Source organism: Nannospalax galili, unplaced genomic scaffold (assembly GCF_000622305.1).
Source record: "Nannospalax galili isolate Female #2095 unplaced genomic scaffold, S.galili_v1.0 scaffold803, whole genome shotgun sequence".
Classification (NCBI taxonomy): domain Eukaryota; kingdom Metazoa; phylum Chordata; class Mammalia; order Rodentia; family Spalacidae; genus Nannospalax; species Nannospalax galili.
Window position 1 is genome coordinate 2,143,673 of NW_008349354.1, and position 17,345 is coordinate 2,161,017.

Here is a 17,345-nt window from a genome sequence, read left to right on the forward strand (position 1 = left end):
AACTGAGTAGAAATTTTCCAATATTGTATCATTTAAAGACATTTGACCATACCAGCTTAAAGGGAAGGATGGGTTGTTCATTCCTTAAATTCCTGAAGGGCTCAGTAAGGTAAAACAGACACAGACCTCAAGAAAAATCTTACATAATCACACAGACACACCAGTGCAAAATTAAAACAGATTTCCACCTGAGAATTCAAGAAATATACTACCTTGCCCCAAAACGGTAAGAATCCGATTACCACAAGGATGGATAGTTACCCATGGCGAAGAACGGGATTCCGAGCAAGGTGGAGTTGTACTTTCCATCGGTGATGAAGAAGATTCCTGCTGCAGTGATGATGGAGATGCACACTGTGAGCACCCCCAGGAGGCCCAGGAAAGGCTTACTGCGCAAACAGTCCTTCATGGAGCTGGAGAGGGTGGCTGTGGTCAGTATCAGCACGAGGCTCACTAGGACTTTGCTTCTGGCTAGGATGCTGGTCTTATGAAAGTCTCTCCAGAGGCTAAAGGATGCTAAAGAGTAGAGTTGGAGGTCTTGATGCTCCTCCTGGAGCTTTCTCATAAGCTTACAGAACTCATTCTCCCACTTCTCCCCTATGAGGTCTTGGGTGGCCGAGCCATAGGTCTGGAGGTAGTAGGTGATTTGAATGGCTCTGGCTGACTTGACCCGCTGGTCTTTGCTGTTTGGCACTTCCACTACCCCGCCCAGCTGGTGTCCAATAAAACTGTTCCTCCCATCCTTGAAAACAGAAAAAGGGGAGACTTTGGTTACCAGAAGGATGCACACTCTAAGGACAAGTTTCTTATTCTAAGTAAAGGAGCACAAAGAAAGCAAAGAGAGGTGCTGGCAACTGTGAAAAGGATGTGGGTGGAGAGGCAAGTCAGGATTCCATTCTCAGACATTTTGGAACTACATAGGACGACACCCTGCATGGTTCCCAGGATGAAAGGTGCAGAGTGTAATAAAGCTATACCAGACTTGTCCTGTGCAAAAACGCCTATTGTTTGGATTCCCCCAATGCTCCCATTCCAAAAAGGCAATGTATTTAGATTCCTTAATGGCAGATCAAGTTTACAATTCAGGTTTAGCAGTAAACTAAAGCATGGTTTGAACAGACAACATTTCAAAATTTAAAATAATCCTGTAAATATTTGTATTGGTGGGGGTGAGGGAGGGAGAAGTGAACAGGGCAGAACAGGACAAAGGATCATTTCTAAAAGTTCAAAGTGATGATACTGAAATGCTTCCTTCATTTGATATGAGCGCTTGTTCGGTTCTTACAATCTTCCCTCCAAACACCTGCCTCTGACTCAGATTGATCTTTCCCTACAGATGTCAGTGGGACAAAATATCCAAATAAAACCGGTAAGATTTTCAGATAGTGTTGCTAAAAAGCATCTCAGTTTCAAAATTTGACTTGAAGTAGGATAAGCAATGTCATTATCTTAGGAATTTTGTAAAACAATCATTCCTCTATAAAGCACACTTGGAAGGATACAAAAACACAAACAATTCTCACCCAGTGAGAGAACTCCCTGACAGAAACCACAAAATTTTAATCAATGTGAAAATTTTAGTTTTTGTCATAGTTGTCCCATACTTCAAAAACAATGGGTGTCTGAATGTTGACCCCCAAAGCAGGTGCAGAATGATCTATTACACTGAAAATACGCCCTCGGCACTGCGTGAGAGACAGGCACAAAGAAAAGTTTATGCTGCAAGTCGTTTGTATGTGGCTCACCCAAGGTGTTCTCACAAGGAAATAAAAGAGGAGATTCAGAGTGAGATACAAAGAGTTCTTTCTAGAAAGCAGTGGGCTCTAGACTAACTAATGTGCTGACCATAATGTTTAGATAGAATCATGAGCTATCTGGTCGACACATGAGTTAATTACTGTGGACTTGTTTAATCCAGATACCTAGCTGTGAAAGACTTATTTGTATTTGCTTTGGGCATGCACAAAAGCAACCTTAATGTTTCAGAGTACATCGCAAGCAGAAAAGGTTTAAGAAGTTCACAGAGTACAGATGCACTGTGTAGGATTATCAAATACTACAAGAGAAACCTTTCATAGTCACTCTATGAACCCATTTCCCCCTGTATGTTAAATAATTATAACTATCTTAAGTAAATGAATCTGACAAACTCCACCTGAACAATATATTTCTTGGTAAGAATTTGATTGGAGGGTTTTGACCCCTTGGCATATATTCCACTTCTACGGCATTTTTGTAATTTTGCTGTATTTTTCCATTATAAAAATCAAACTGAAATTTTGGTTGCAAGGTCCCTCGTAGCACCATTAGATGCTGCAAAGACAGTAGATAAGATCTGAGGAAAGACTGGACATGTCCCAGTGTTGAGCAGTTTGCATTTGCCCACTGTGCTTAGGTTGTTCCTTCATTTGGCTCATTTTTTTCTGAAATGTCATATTTTTTGGCTCTGTTTTTCTTTCTCTTGCTTTGAAATCCCATCTTTGACTTTAAACTTATACATGTAATCATCTGAAAGAGTATATGTTCTAAAAATCTATTTATTTTAATTTTTAAAAAATGTTTATTATGCTGGGCATGGTGGTGCACGCTTTTAATTGCAGCATTTGGGAGGCAGAGGCAGGCATGAGTTTGAGGCCAGCCAGGCCTGCTGGGGCTACAAAGATACTTTTGTTTCAAAAAGACAAAAAATTATTTATTATTTTTAATTTATGTGTATGAGTGTATTGCCTACATGTAGGTAGGTGCACCCATTTCATGCAGCACACATAGAGGTCAGAAAAGGGGCTTGGATCCCCTGGAACTGGAGGTAAAGATGGGTTCGTCGCCATGTGGGTGCTGGGAATTGAACCCAGGTCCTCTGCAAGAGCAGCCAGTGCTCTTAACTGCTGAGCCATCTCTCCAGTCCCACACACATAAATTTAAAAAATTAAAAATAAATATATCTTTTAAAAAAACAAAACAATGAATCAGGAAGAGTCAATCTGCTTTCACAAATTATGTCCCAGCTCCTGTATAACTTTGATACTGCTACATACCTAGAATTTTTCAATCTTTGTGATTGCTCATTTCTGTCATCAAAAGGACTTCTCAGGGAATTTTAGCAGCAGTGTAGTGTAGAGATTTAAGTGTCATCTCATTTGGAGATTATAATGGATTAAGGAAGGTGCTGATCATATAACTGGACAAAAGTAAAAAAAAAATTAAACATTATATATATATTATAAATAACCAAGCTTCATTGAGTTTGACCAGCTACTAACCTTCCTTTTCAAGTTGCCTTATTTACATTTTAATTAAAAATATTTTAAAAGATATACTTTCATTGGCTCATCTCTCACTATATTTAAATAAATAGGAATAAATTTCTTGCACATGTCTAAATGTATGCACCTGAAAAAAGTAAATAAGATATTGGACATCCTGAAATGAAATTCAGTTGGGTAGTTACAACACGAACAAGTAGTTGGACAAATCAACTTACTCACTACAGCCCTGAGAAATTTGCATATTAAGCATGTGAGAAGACAGGAATATATGAGCTGATGTTTATAATGATAAAGAAGCAAGTTTTTAGCTCTATTACTCTATGGAAAAATTGCCTATATAAAGAATTTGAAGAGAAAGGGATGTTAGAAATGTCATCATTATAACCAATAGAACCATGAATTGGTAATTTTCACATTAGGTTAAGGTCTGACTAGTCTCATGGTAGAGATGTTCTATGTGATAGTGAGTCATCCAGAAACTTAGAGATGGTATATCTGTTACACATTGTGTTGAATTCAGGTTCCCACTCAGATCTTCTGATTCCAAGTCCAGATCTTTCTAGAACTTCATGAAGTCAGGGCACGGAAGCCACTTTTACTCTGCTCTCCTCAAATGCTCCTTACGAGTCAAACTTATTTTACCTGTAGATCCCCATTTCCAACTTTTTCCTCTCTGGCTAAAGCAACCTGCTAGGTAAAGTATTGCCTACCATTTAGCACATACTTTGATTCAATCTATTCCTTTATTACAGTAACTTCTTAAACAAATTTTTGAAATTTCTGTGAGTCTAGAAATACCCTTACATCATAATAAAGATACACATTAAAATTAAAATATGACAAGATGGTAGCACGCTGACTTTAGTGTTTCTCTATTTCAGTGCTGGGTGGAGCTGAACTGGTGTCTATAACACAAGATAACTTTGAGTCCCCGGTAAACACCTTGATGTCCTTCTGCTCTTACTTAATGCACTCTCCACATTGTAGCTAGAACCCACTCAGACAATGCTAAACTCGATCACATCATTTCTATACCTAAGACTTCCCACTGGCTTCCAGTTGCACCACACCTGTGCAGGAGCACTGTACCAAGCCTGCAGAGCCAGTTGTGACCAGAGCTGGAGAAGTCTTCTGACCTTGTCTCCTGCCCTCTGCTCCACCTCTTCCGGCCTTTCTTCTTCCTTGAACACATGGAGTTAATTTCCACCTCATGATATTTGTATTCCATGAGCTTTGAATATTTTTCTGCATTCTTAAAACCAAGACTACTTTCTGTTATCGAGGTCTTAGCGTTAAAGAAACTATTCAAATCATGCAACCTAAATTGGATGTGTCCTTCCCTAAAGTCAGTTAGGTGCATCGTCCTATATTATGAACTTCTTGCTAAATATTTAGACTTGAAATGGTCTCACGTTATCATTCAATTGGTCCTTTTCTGCCTGTTCCTATAGAATGTACACTTGCTGGGAGCTGGCACCTTTCCCATTTTGCTCACTTCCCCAGGCCCAGGATTAACTCGTTTTATAGTAAACATGACATTATAATTCTTAATGGAGTGAATTTACCTTCAAGCACAAATTACCAATTATATGGTATATTTTAAAGACTATTTTGCTAAGATCAGAAAATACGAGACAATTTTATCCTTTTTAATCTATGTAGTTTCCTCTAACATTTCCTCAGCATATGCTCCTGTTCCATCTTCACTGTGCACCAGACATGTGCAGGATGCTAGTCAACAGACAGAGGGACCAGGAGTGTAAAGCAGAGGAGAAGAATTGCATGTATCATGGCCTGAAGGCACAGGACAGCACAAGCTGCTCAAGGAACTGAGGGGTGTGATGAGATTAAAGGCTGAAGCAGAAACAGGGGTCCTTCATAGGGCTGTGAAATCCTTATAAAAGTGCTAGGTTTAGTCATGAGTCAGTGTGAAACTACTGGTGATTTTAAGTATTACGGCTGGATAAACTTTTGGGAGTTCTTACACTCATGCACCACGTATATAGATTTTGGGGTAGGGATGATGTTGAAGGAAGGAGCTCAGTTAGGAAGCCCCTTCAGGATTTGTGGTCCTTGACGGGGCAAAAGAAAATGTCAGCCAAGGCAGTCTCTGGTAGGTAAATTGTTGCAAGGTGAATCGATAAAATTACAGATCATGGTGCTATCTCACCATCATAATGTATCCTATCACTTTCTCTCTCCATTAACAGCAGTGAAGGAAAAAATATTTCTGGGTCCTTTGGTTTTTATCAAAAGCCACTTCTTTGTAGCTTTAAAAGTTACTCCACATCTCTATTGAGAAGAGGAAATTAAACGCAGAGTTAGGATCAAAGAATATCTTCTCAAAGTGATAAGAGAATATGGAGATATTAATGTCATAGAAAGTTGTGCAGAGAAAATAAAAGCACCATCCAATGGTGCTTTGAAATTATAGGGAAGCAAGTGCAATATCAGTTTCGTCTAGATGCTAGGTTAACATTTGGATGCTTTCCGTGTCTGTAAAATAATTTGACAGCACAGCCCCTGTCCAAGGTAATTGTGATTCAGATTTCACTGATTTTCCATAAAGCAGATAGGGCAAGGGTATAGTAAACTTTCTGATGTTCATCTGTGTCTTATTACTGAAAAAAATTTCCTGTATGTGAAAGAGATGGTGACATTTTTAAAATGCGAAGTTTTCTTTGTTCATTCATTTGAATCTGCTTTTCCCTCGTATTTGTTCCCCAACCTATGTTTTGTTTAATTCCCCCATGTGAAGCATAAGTATAAACTAGGATTAAATGAAACCATGAATTATCTTGATTTTCCATTATAGGGCTTCATATTTGGTAGAAATAAACGAACAAAGAGTAAACAACTTCCTACAAGGTATTTATTTGTTTAAAGAATAATCACATATTTTCAAGACTTGGATTTTAAAGTGTTAAAATGCCCCCAAAGCATTCAGAATGGGATGTTTATATAACACTCTGTTCACTTTGCCATTTAGGATTAGTCCACCTCCCAGCAGGTGCCTGAAATGTGATGTAAAGAACACAGATACATGACCAAGTCACAGATTCAAGTTCTACTTGTGCAACAGTAAGCAAGCTGATGGGAGATGCTCCCTGGCTTTTCTGAATGCCAGTTCCCTCATCTAAAAGGAGGTAAAAAGTTTGGCTCATATTCTCTCAAAAGTTATGACTTGCTCTTCATTTAATGAATCCATGGTGGTAAAGTCATCAGATACTATAAAGTATGCTCAGACAATCTGTTATAAGGGGGGAAAATAGAATAGGAAGAATGGAAAACACAAGATGATGACCTGTGGTAATTTCCATAGAAACAAGAAGCTATTTATCTCTTTCTAAATTTGGACAAAACCATTTGTTTACTTTGAGAAATCTTCAGAGACTTCTTCTCATGCAGAAAAATAGAATTTTTGCATTTTACCTAGATGCAAATAGTCAATAATCAATAAGGATCTTAATTTCTTAGATAGTCAAATCCATTTTATTATCATCTACTATACTGGTTTGCTTTAATGAATATTGGCATTAATACAATGAGTTTTTCCTATGTTTATCAGTTTACGTACATTTACCAACTACTAGAAGTAGAGTTAACATCTCTATCAAACGTGAGCTGTATTCAAGACAATAGGAGAAAGAAATGGGGTGGGCAGGGTCCCGAAAAGCTCTAGTTTCATTTTTGCCCTGTCCAAAATCCAGAAATGTCCTTGTTCCTGTCCCGGCTAGAAGTCAGAGATGTCAGACAAAAGTTCTGATCTCTTCGCTTTCTCCTGAACGGGCACCCCTGTCTTGGGGCTACACAAGAGGGCAAGGGTGTGAGAGAAACACCACTTCAGACCCTAATCCCTTCTGGTGAACAGCTTTAGCATTGGCGCTAGTATTTTCATACCGGAAATGGATTATATCTACTTCCTAATTTCAACACATCTCTTAACTGATCTCAAGCTTTTAACTCCTGCTCCTGTGGGAACCTTGCAGACAATTAAGGATGTATATCTGAGTTTGTTGAGGCCCATTAAGAACAACCTATTTCCCCCAGATCCAGAGAATAAAATCTACCACAAACCCTGGGTGGAGACATGGCATTCCAATCGGCTCCAAAGACTAAAACACTACATACTCCTCCACTAAGAGTTAATTGAGCTGGGTCTGTCAGTCACCTGACCAAGAGACTGGCCCTTAGGAAGGCTGATTCATATAAAGCCATGTTAAGGAGGTGGGAGGATTAATTATCCCCTTAATGACACAATGTATTTATCCTTCCCAGAAAATCTTCCCACTGCAGTCACTGGTGGCTCTTCTATCATCAAGTACTCAGGAGAAACTCAGAAAAGCATAACTTTCTGTTATCCTTTTGGATACTGGTCAAAGCCTGTGCATGCTCTCCTGGACACTGTGGGCTTTCACGCCTTTTTTCTCTGAAGTGCCCTCCCTTATGCCTTTTTGTCTGCCACATGACTGCTTGTGGGTTTTCATTTATGGGACTTCTTGCTTTCTTAAAGGTATGACTTTCTTTCTTATCTCCAACTCCATCCTCTTGGCAATTGCCAAGATTTACAGCCTGCCTGTCCCGTTGATTTTTTTCTCAAACTCTGATAAAATTTTCTTTGTGCTTCCTTCCAAGTCCACTTTTAAATTCTTTGATTAAGGAGAATAAAATTCCAAAGAGAAAATCCATGTTTTCCCTTTGACTGTATCGTATGAAAATTAGCTTTTGTTTTTTTTTGTTTCTCTGTAACTTAATTTAATGACCCTATCCCCTCTAAGTTCCATTAAAAGCAATATTACTGTTCTTAGGTTACTTGTTCACCTAGGAATTATAATGGCTACTCAAGGACAAATATTTTACATCAAACAACACTTAACTGTGATGCTGACTTACATTAAGGAAATTGGCCACCAACCAAGTGGGAGCATTTGAAGAATGCAGCAAGTCCCTGTGCCCCTTTTGGTAGAAGTACTGAAAGTCCTGCTGTTATAACTTTTCTTCGGGCTAAGAATCTCTTCTCTAAATAGGCTTAGCTTACAGCCATATGCTGTATACTAAATATGGCCTTAGGCCTTCAGCACCTGAGTAAAAAATCGGTGACTGGCAACCTATATGGCAAAAACATCTTCTAAGCAATGGGAAAATTAGAAACCTCAGAAAAGCTCAAGTAATACAGATATCTACATGAGACACTAGTGAGGTAAGTATAGTGGGGTGCCAAGAGATGTAATACATAAGTGGAAACTGTAAAGAAGGCAGACACATTCGTGTGCTCAAGAAATGTTTGATTAGCACAGGATGGATTGGTGAGTAGCTATAGTTCTTAACTTTAAAGAGCCTTTGTCTCTGGCCTGGGATCAAGAAGGGAGTGAGGTGGGAGTGATGACTAGGCAGGGTTACATAAAGAGTGACAGTTACCACAGTCTTAAGGGACCATTGAGGAGGAATCACCTGACATTGGAGGCACTATGAATGCTTTTCAAAGGGCGGCATCTTAGCAAAGAACAGAAGCATGAGTAACAATTACATAGCAACTGGTCATGGTTGCTGCACATGAAAACTAACAGTACATAGTAGGTTGCATTCCTGGAACTGAGAATGCCTGGAATCTACAGTGCAGGGGATGGGCTGATGCAGAGTCAGGATAGGAACTTGTTTAATCAAGAGCTTTCTTTGCATGCCACATGAAAAATGAACTTCTAGGGCATCTCAGGGATGGAACTGGGCACTAGAGATGGAGGACATAGACAATGTAAACGTACATATGTACAATGCACAGTTTTCGTCTTCCTCACAGCTTCCTCTAAAGCTAGTTTTACTGAACATTGTGTGAGTCTTAGAAAGATGTTTTTAAAGGTCTTATGGAATACACACTGTTCTGAAAATAAATTTTCCCCACACCTGTGCTTTCTCCAAAATCTAGCTCTTTTAGATATAAGGCATCTTAGAAAATTTTCACCTCTTAGAGTCATAGGAGTTGCTGGGCCCTATGGAGCCATTTTAATAATTCCTCATCATGCCAGCATATGAAATATACCTGCATTAAATGTCCGAGAAGGCATATTGCTAGGAGCAAAAACTGAGATTAAAGACAACTAGAAGGAAAATAAATTTCCTTCCTTAGAAGAATTTATAATTTGTAATAGGAGCAAAACACATAAATACAACAGTGAAAGAATAATGAATGAGAGAATTACAATATAGAAGTCTTCTCAAAGCTCAAGATAAGTGCTGGTTCTGCAAATCATATACACAGGTAGAATTTATTTAAAGTGAGTGCACACATTAAATATTCAAAGAAAACATACAGGCTTATCTTTGGCACAGACTTACAAGTCATTTATGCTTTTATGGGTAAATTATTTTATATTATCTTTAAAAATAACCCCTAGTGAACCATCTACAAAAAAATTAATGAAACGAAGATCAATGAGCCAGTGGAACAGAACAAAGAGGTAGATTGGGATGAGGGGATAAATTAGTTGTGACACCTCAATCAGGTTTCACATAGATAAGCAGTGGAAGAGGAAGGAGAACCAAGAATCAGCATTCCTCTATTCCTAGGATCAAGTTCTAAGTGATCTAGTCACTAGGATATGTCAGCCTTCATTGTGGAGGGTGGTTTTTCCCATTGAGGTATAATGAATAATATATTGTATTTAAAGTTACAGGTGAGTGTCAGGAAATTTCTGGCTATTAATGGTGAGTAAAATGTCAACATGCTAAGCTCTTAAACATTTGATTAAATAAATTGTGTTTTCTTAACATAGAAAGGTTCATGAGTTTGGTGGCTCAGTTATACACTGTACTGAATTTGAGTTCTGAATACATCCTCATGTGGCTCATTTTATCTTTCCATCCTGTCCATTTAGAAAAATAAAGTGTAAAAAAGGTCAAATCACTTGGTCAAATGATATTTATCTATTGAGCAGTCACCATGCATAGGCATCATGCAAAATGAAGTCTGGCTTATTTCTTTTCTTAAATTATCTAAGTGGTTGTTATTTGCAGAAGTCTAGAATTATGAAGTTCAATAAAACTACCAGGAAATACACCACTGATTTTACACCACTGATTTAAGTATTTTATAGGTACTGTTAGCTTTTATGAAATGCAATTTGCTAGTTTTAAACTTTGTTTTCTATTGCTGTATCAAATTTACATTCAAGAGGATCTTTTTGGATAATTAATATATAATCCCACTAAACTTCTAAATTTATTGAAAACAGGAAAAAAGAAATCACTTTTCTTCAGCTCAAAAAAACAAAACAAACCAAAACCAAAACAAAAAACAAAAAACAAACTCAGGGAACCTCTCTCAAAGAAACGTAGAGGAACAGATGTAATGTGAGAGAAGGTGAGGTCAAGACCATAGCCTTTATTTGCAGTTGTGGATGAGGTTAGCTGTGTCTTGTTCTACTGTTAAAACAAAAAACAAACTCAGGGAACCTCTCTCAAAGAAACGTAGAGGAACAGATGTAATGTGAGAGAAGGTGAGGTCAAGACCATAGCCTTTATTTGCAGTTGTGGATGAGGTTAGCTGTGTCTTGTTCTACTGATAAAACAAAAAACAAACTCAGGGAACCTCTCTCAAAGAAACGTAGAGGAACAGATGTAATGTGAGAGAAGGTGAGGTCAAGACCATAGCCTTTATTTGCAGTTGTGGATGAGGTTAGCTGTGTCTTGTTCTACTGATAAAACAAAAGTGACACTCTTGGATCTTTACCAAGGTGATTCAGATCCCATCGCCTCATTGTTTTACGTCAACACCATCTTCACCTCTTCTGGCTCTTCACTCCCCCCCCCTCATCTTTTCTCTTTATCTACCTCTGATTCTTTCTCCCTGTGTGCCTACATTTTCCCTTTCATTTGTCCTTCTGTTACCTGAAAGACAACTACCTTAAACCTATAGTGAGGGATCATTATTGAACTATGTCAGCAAAATGCTAAAGAATGCAGCACGTGTTTAAGTCCATTTTATCTTCACTAAATTGCTTTTTCTTTGTAATCCCCTGAACGACAAGGCATGCTTTGAAAATATAGTTTGTTACATACATACTAATGAGATCCTTATGGTTATTCATTACTGTGACCAAGAATTTGGCCTCAATTATGAAAATAATTGAATGCCTTTTTATAAATCCAAGAAAGCAAGTAATTTCCAATCTTATAGCTCTATGTGGGAGCTAGATATTATTTTTCTCAGCAAGGGAAAAGAGAGCACAGTGGCTGACTTTTACTACTGTGTTAGCATTTCCTGGGCTGCTATACTAAATACATGGGAGAATGGACCACTCTTTGTCTTGAAGTTTTAAAATTTTATTTATTATTTTTATTTTATGTGTATGAGCATGTTGCCTGCATGTGTATAAATGCACCAGTGTCCTGCAATGCCTCCAGAGGTCAGAAGAGGGCACTGGATCCCCTGGAACTAGAGTTAGGAACAGTTGTTAGTTGCCATGTAGGTGCTGGGAATCAAACCTGGGTCTTCTGCAAGAGTAGCCAGTGTTCTTAACTGCTGAGCCATTTCTCCAGCCCCTTTGCCTTGGATTTTATTTAGTAATGGAACAACAAGATGTGTTTGGAAGGCAAAAATTTAAAAAGAAAACAAGATATTTAAAATTAATTAGCTCAGGTACAAAGTTAAGGTGGTTTCTAAGATATTTTGCTTTACTCCAAAACATTCACTAAAATTCATTAAAGATAAATACCCATTTTTCTTTCTTACTTTTTAAGATTTAATTTTTATGTTTCTTTATATGTATGGCTGTATGTATGTATGTATGTGTGTGTGTCTGTGTGTGCATGCCATGTGCATGCAGATACCCTTGAAGGACAGTCAGACCCGCTGTACATGGAGTTAGAGGTGACTGAGCAATCCAATGTGTATATGGGGAATCTGTTGCTCTGCAAGAGGAATATGAGCTCTTTACCACTGAGCCATCTCTCCAGCCTTCCACTTTTTTATTTCTCAAGAGGAAAAAAGGTCTTTCTTGTGTTTTCGTTTAAGGCTAACATTAAAATGGCGTGCATTCCACTTACAATTATTTCTCTGATCCAAGAAGTAGATGCACCAAACTAAGTGTGTTGTAAACAGGGAAATGTCCGAAGCACATTAAACTGTTTAATGACAGAATTCTAGCTTTAGTAAGGAAGGTAAAATTTCATGTAATGTTGTTGTTTAAATGAGCATGGAACACTTCTCTATATGTGATTCTTAGTTTTATACCTGTATGCAGTATTTCAATGAATAATATTCACAAATTACAGTCTTTCATCTCATCATGTATCTACACATTTACTTGGAAAATACCGTAGCCTTCAAAAGTCAAGTGCTAGCAAATTACAACAGAAGCTTAAATGCAAAAGACTGCATAACCTCAAATGTTTTAGCAACGGGTTTATTTAGATTTCTACGCCATAGAGGAAAATATTAAATTAGACAGTCTCATTGTAATGAGAGCAATTATTGTTGTGAAAATGGTATGCAAAATTAGGCCAATTCTGTGCAGGACAACCTGTATTCTGGCCCTGGGAATTTTATTGCCTTTACTGCATAAACAGGACTGATTCTTCTCTCCAGTAACACAAAAATATCCCTCCTAGCTGTGTTAGTCCTGACATAACCTAGTCGCAGCTCCTGGGGTTTGGAGCCAACACAGCACTCTTTGTTTGCTTTTAGTCTTAGAAGTGTAAGTTCTCATAATCTGACAATCAATATTTTTCTTCAGTAAATCACTGTTGTTCTTTTTAAAGGACAAAACTTTAGCATAGAAAATTCTCTGAACCTGTTTTTGCAAAATGTTAGAAAACTGGGGCTGGAGAGATGGCTCAGTGGTTAAAAACATTGGCTGCTCTTGCAGAGGACCTGGGTTCATTTCTCAGCTCCCACATGACAGTTAAAAGCCATCTGCAGCTCCAGTTCTAGGGGATCTGACACCCTTTTCTGGCCTCTGAGGATATTGCATGACACAGGTAGATATACTTACATCCATATGGGCAAAACCCTCATACACTTAAAAAAGCCAAAACAAAAATTAAAATAAAACTTAAAGTGTTAGGAAACAGATTGAGCTCTCTTCTTCTTCAGAAAGATCTTCAACTTGGCATGTACATTAGAGGCCACAGGACCTGGTTACACGGTGGTGATGGCAGGTCACTTTGACTTCACAGTCAATGTGACTGGCCATAGAGGCTTGGCTTTAAAGCTCAGGAAATTTGGACTGGAATGCTCCCTTAACCACTTGGTTACACTGTGACTTTTACGACATCATTCACATGCTCCAAGCCTCTTTTTTCAGCTGTAAACTGAGATTGCAGTTGTAGAGCTCATAAGCTTTATTATGGGAATTCAGTGTGATGATATTTGAAGAAGGATGATACCCTATGTATTAATTTATAAAAGATTTATCAACCATTATTACCAATTAAAAATGGTGCTTGAATGTTCTGCTGATCTTAATAAAATAAATTAAAACAGACCCTTGCTCTTAACAACAAAACCCTTCCATCAGCCCTCAGCTGGCACGGCAAACAGAGTGTTCCTAGAGCTCTTTTTAAAATATATTTAATTATTATTTTTGTCTTATGTGTGTGAGTGTATTGCCTGCATGTATTTAAGTGCACCCATGTCATGTAATGCCTGTGGATTTCAGAAGAGAGCATCGGATCCCCTGGAATGAGAGTCATAGATGGTGAGTAGCTGGGAATCAAACCCAGGTCCTCTGCAAGAGCAACAGTGCTCTTAACTGCTAAGCCAGCTCTCTAGCCCCTAGAGTTCTTCAAGCACAGTTCATTTGGTTAAAATAAGGAATAAAAGATCCAAATTATGCTTACTCTGGTCATGGGGATCTACTTTTCATATGACTTAGAACTTGCTTCTAGGTCAATGCAAGTTTTGTGAGACAGACTATGAATCTGGTATATTTTGTTTTGTTTTGTTTGAGACAGGGTCTTATTATGTAGGCCTGGCTCAGAACTCACTATGCAGCAGGCTGGCCTTGAACTCATAGAGATCCACCTGCTTCTGCCTCCCAAGTACTGGTATTAAAGGAGTGTACCACCATACTGGGTCTGTATCTGGTACTGTTAAGAGAAACATAAAAAGGCAGTTCAAATTTTCTTGTATTGCACTCCAAGTCTTCACTTATGAGGAAGGCAACTCATTATCAGAGCAAACTTGGTGGTGCAACCAAGCTCAGGAAGTTTCCTCTCCTTCATTGTAGGGATCCCAGGTTCCCTTGGGACTTTCAGTCAGATCTACCTGTCAGCATCACCACCTGCTTTATTCCAAGTGCCAAACAGATGGGACTTCCGGGTGTGACAAACTCCATAGGGGAAAGAATGTCTCCAGTTTGTCATATGCTCTACAAGAAAGACTGCGAGATGGAAAAACCAAACCTGATCTCAATAAGAAAGTTCTTCACTGAAAGGTCCTTTTGTAACTGAAAGTATTAGCTAATGCAGGAAGGGGCCTCTTGTGGTTTTCTCCTAAAAATTTCTCATGTTTTAAAAAGACGTATTTATGTGTATGAGTGCTTTGCCTGCATGCACGTATGTGTACTATGTGCATACCTGGTGCTCACAGAGGCCAGAAGAGGGTGTTAGATCTCCAGGAACTGGAGTTAGAAAAGACTGTAAATCACCATGTGGCTTCTGGGAACTGAATCAAAGTCCTCTGTAAAAGCAGGAAATGCTTACCAACTGAGCAACCTTTCCAGCGCTCGCCCCCAAATTACCTGTCCATAATTTCACCTAGAAAATGGCGGTGTCTAAGGCCAGATGAAGTGGTACTACTCTCCATTGGGCTCAGCCGGTGTTCGGTGCTCCATTATCTGAGCACCATACTGGATTGTTCAGAGAAATAAAAATTCATTGAGATAACCCACAGTAAAGTTTGATTTTAATATATTTGCTTCAGCACAATATTCTGTTGCTATATATAGGAAATATTCTCTCTAGCCTATAACATGTCACAGGTATCACTGGTGTTTGGATGCCAAGAACACCGTGTCTACTGCACTGTTGAAAAAATTCAATGTGTTGTGCTACCTCCATTGTTATCGGATATACTGATTCAAATGACTTATATATTAAAGTGGAGATGCTGAAAAATACACATTGAGAAATGCAAATACAAAAGAGCTACCTGATTTGCACACAACTTAACATATTTTGAAAATGAAGCGCTTTTCCAAAGAGCTGATACAAACAAAGCTATTTGATAGGCACAAAATTATCAAAGCATGGCCTGTTTAATTGGCAAAACATTCTCTGTTACTCTGAGTGTAGCATAGGTAATTCCCTCTAATTTTGCATGAACACAGAGAATTCAAGGTGACTATGTCAGGCTTTAGGAAAAAGGTGAGAGTCTTTCTTCTTTAGAGAGATTATGTAAAGAAAACAATCTGACATTCTTCATTTAAAAAGGTACTTTAACTTAGTAAGTGGGTGTCTGCTTTGACTGAAAGCTCAGGGCTATTTGAAGCCACTGTAATTAGTTACATAAGCAGGTATTTAGGGGAGGCCTTTCAAATGCATATTGCTATGTCAATGCATTGTTAAAAATACTAATAACAGGCATCAAAAACAACACTCCCCCAGAACTGGAGCTGGCAGCTGTCTGGATGTATCAGAGCTGTTTGGAAATAAGTTTCCCATTCAAATGAACTTTTATCAGATCTTTACCCTCGACCATTCTCAGTCTTTAGCTACTCAGGGATAGATTTTTACTTTGTTTTCTCTCTGGAGGCATTGGCAATCAACTCCAGGCCAACTGCTTAATCTTTAAGGAGATCCATGGAAAAGATTTTGACAGGTAATCTGAAATGCAAGCCTCTGATAACTTAGAGAACATGCCACTGGTCTAGTGAGAATTTCCAGAGCTATAAGAAAAGCCAAAGGGTTCATGAAACGAAAATTGCTAGACTAAATTCAAGCAAAACAATAATTAATTATGTGGGAATGAATTAACTAATCATGATGTCTAAGATTTTTATGGCTTCCCTGCTTGAAATGTTGCTGTTTCTTAAATGTTTGATTTTTCAGACTTAGAAAAACCAAAACCAAAACCAAAAAAACACAACTCTTTTCCTATACTACCAAATGGCAATTTGGTAAAGAATATCTTTGTGAATAATGGTGACATGTGATACATATAGAATTAAGAAACTCTTATTAAGTAAATTTATTTTGATAGAAATAGTTATTTAGAAATTCAATAATAATTTATTCTTCTCACAGGGTATAATTGGAAATTGGTTATATAAGTTAAGGCTTTAATGAAATCTCCTATTTGATAACAAAGTACAAAATACATATGACCAGACAATTGAATGGAACCAAGTTTACCTTGCAAAGCTAATGATTACAAAGACCCTTGGAACAAAAACTAGCTTGGTATTTGTTTTTCAGGGTTCTGTCCATTATTGGTCCATACAGATCACTTTCTGGCAGGCCCATGGTCATCAGGATAGCTTAGAGAACTCAAGATCACAAGAATTCACCCAGGTCTACAGGAAATATGGTGACAGGTTCCTGACTTGGCTTCCTATTTCAGTAGATTTTAAAAGATCTAATCTGAGATCCCTTATGAGAAGTTCCAACATAGTCAACTAATAAACAAATAAGGTCTGTGTAGTCAATGAGCATTTGTGCTATACACACATAAATAAGTATTTAGAGGCCACTTTTCACTTTTACTGTATTTTAAACAAATGGAGTTAGAGAGAAGAAGTTATGGGTTGTGTGTGTGTGTGTGTGTGTGTGTGTGTGTGTGTGTATGTGTGTGTGTGTGTGTGTGTGTGTGTGTGTGTGTGAATCCAGGGTTTCAATGCATCCTACACAAAAGCACTAACACCAAGTTATACCCAAACTTGCCCTCCCTCCCTCTTTTCCTCCCTCCCTCCCCCCTCCTCCCTCCCTTGTTTCTCCCCTTCCTTTCTTCTTTTCTTCCTTTCTCTTTCTTCCCTCCCCCTCTATGTCTCTCTGCCATCTATCTATCTATCTATCTATCTATCTATCTATCTATCTATCTATCTATCTATCATCTATCTATCTATCATCAATCATCTATCTATC

The 17,345-nt window shown here is 38.2% G+C and overlaps 1 protein-coding gene across 3 annotated transcripts in view; it reads right to left on the reverse strand.

Moving 5' to 3' along the window:
* Ptchd4 (patched domain containing 4) overlaps positions 1-17,345 on the reverse strand; it is a 190,674-nt gene that overhangs the window by 126,059 nt on the left and 47,270 nt on the right. For all 3 annotated transcript variants that reach the window (XM_017801579.2, XM_029570223.1, XM_008846738.2), the window contains one exon: positions 262-742. In XM_017801579.2, the coding sequence (XP_017657068.1) occupies positions 262-742 (481 nt within the window). The remainder of the gene's footprint in view (positions 1-261; positions 743-17,345) is intronic.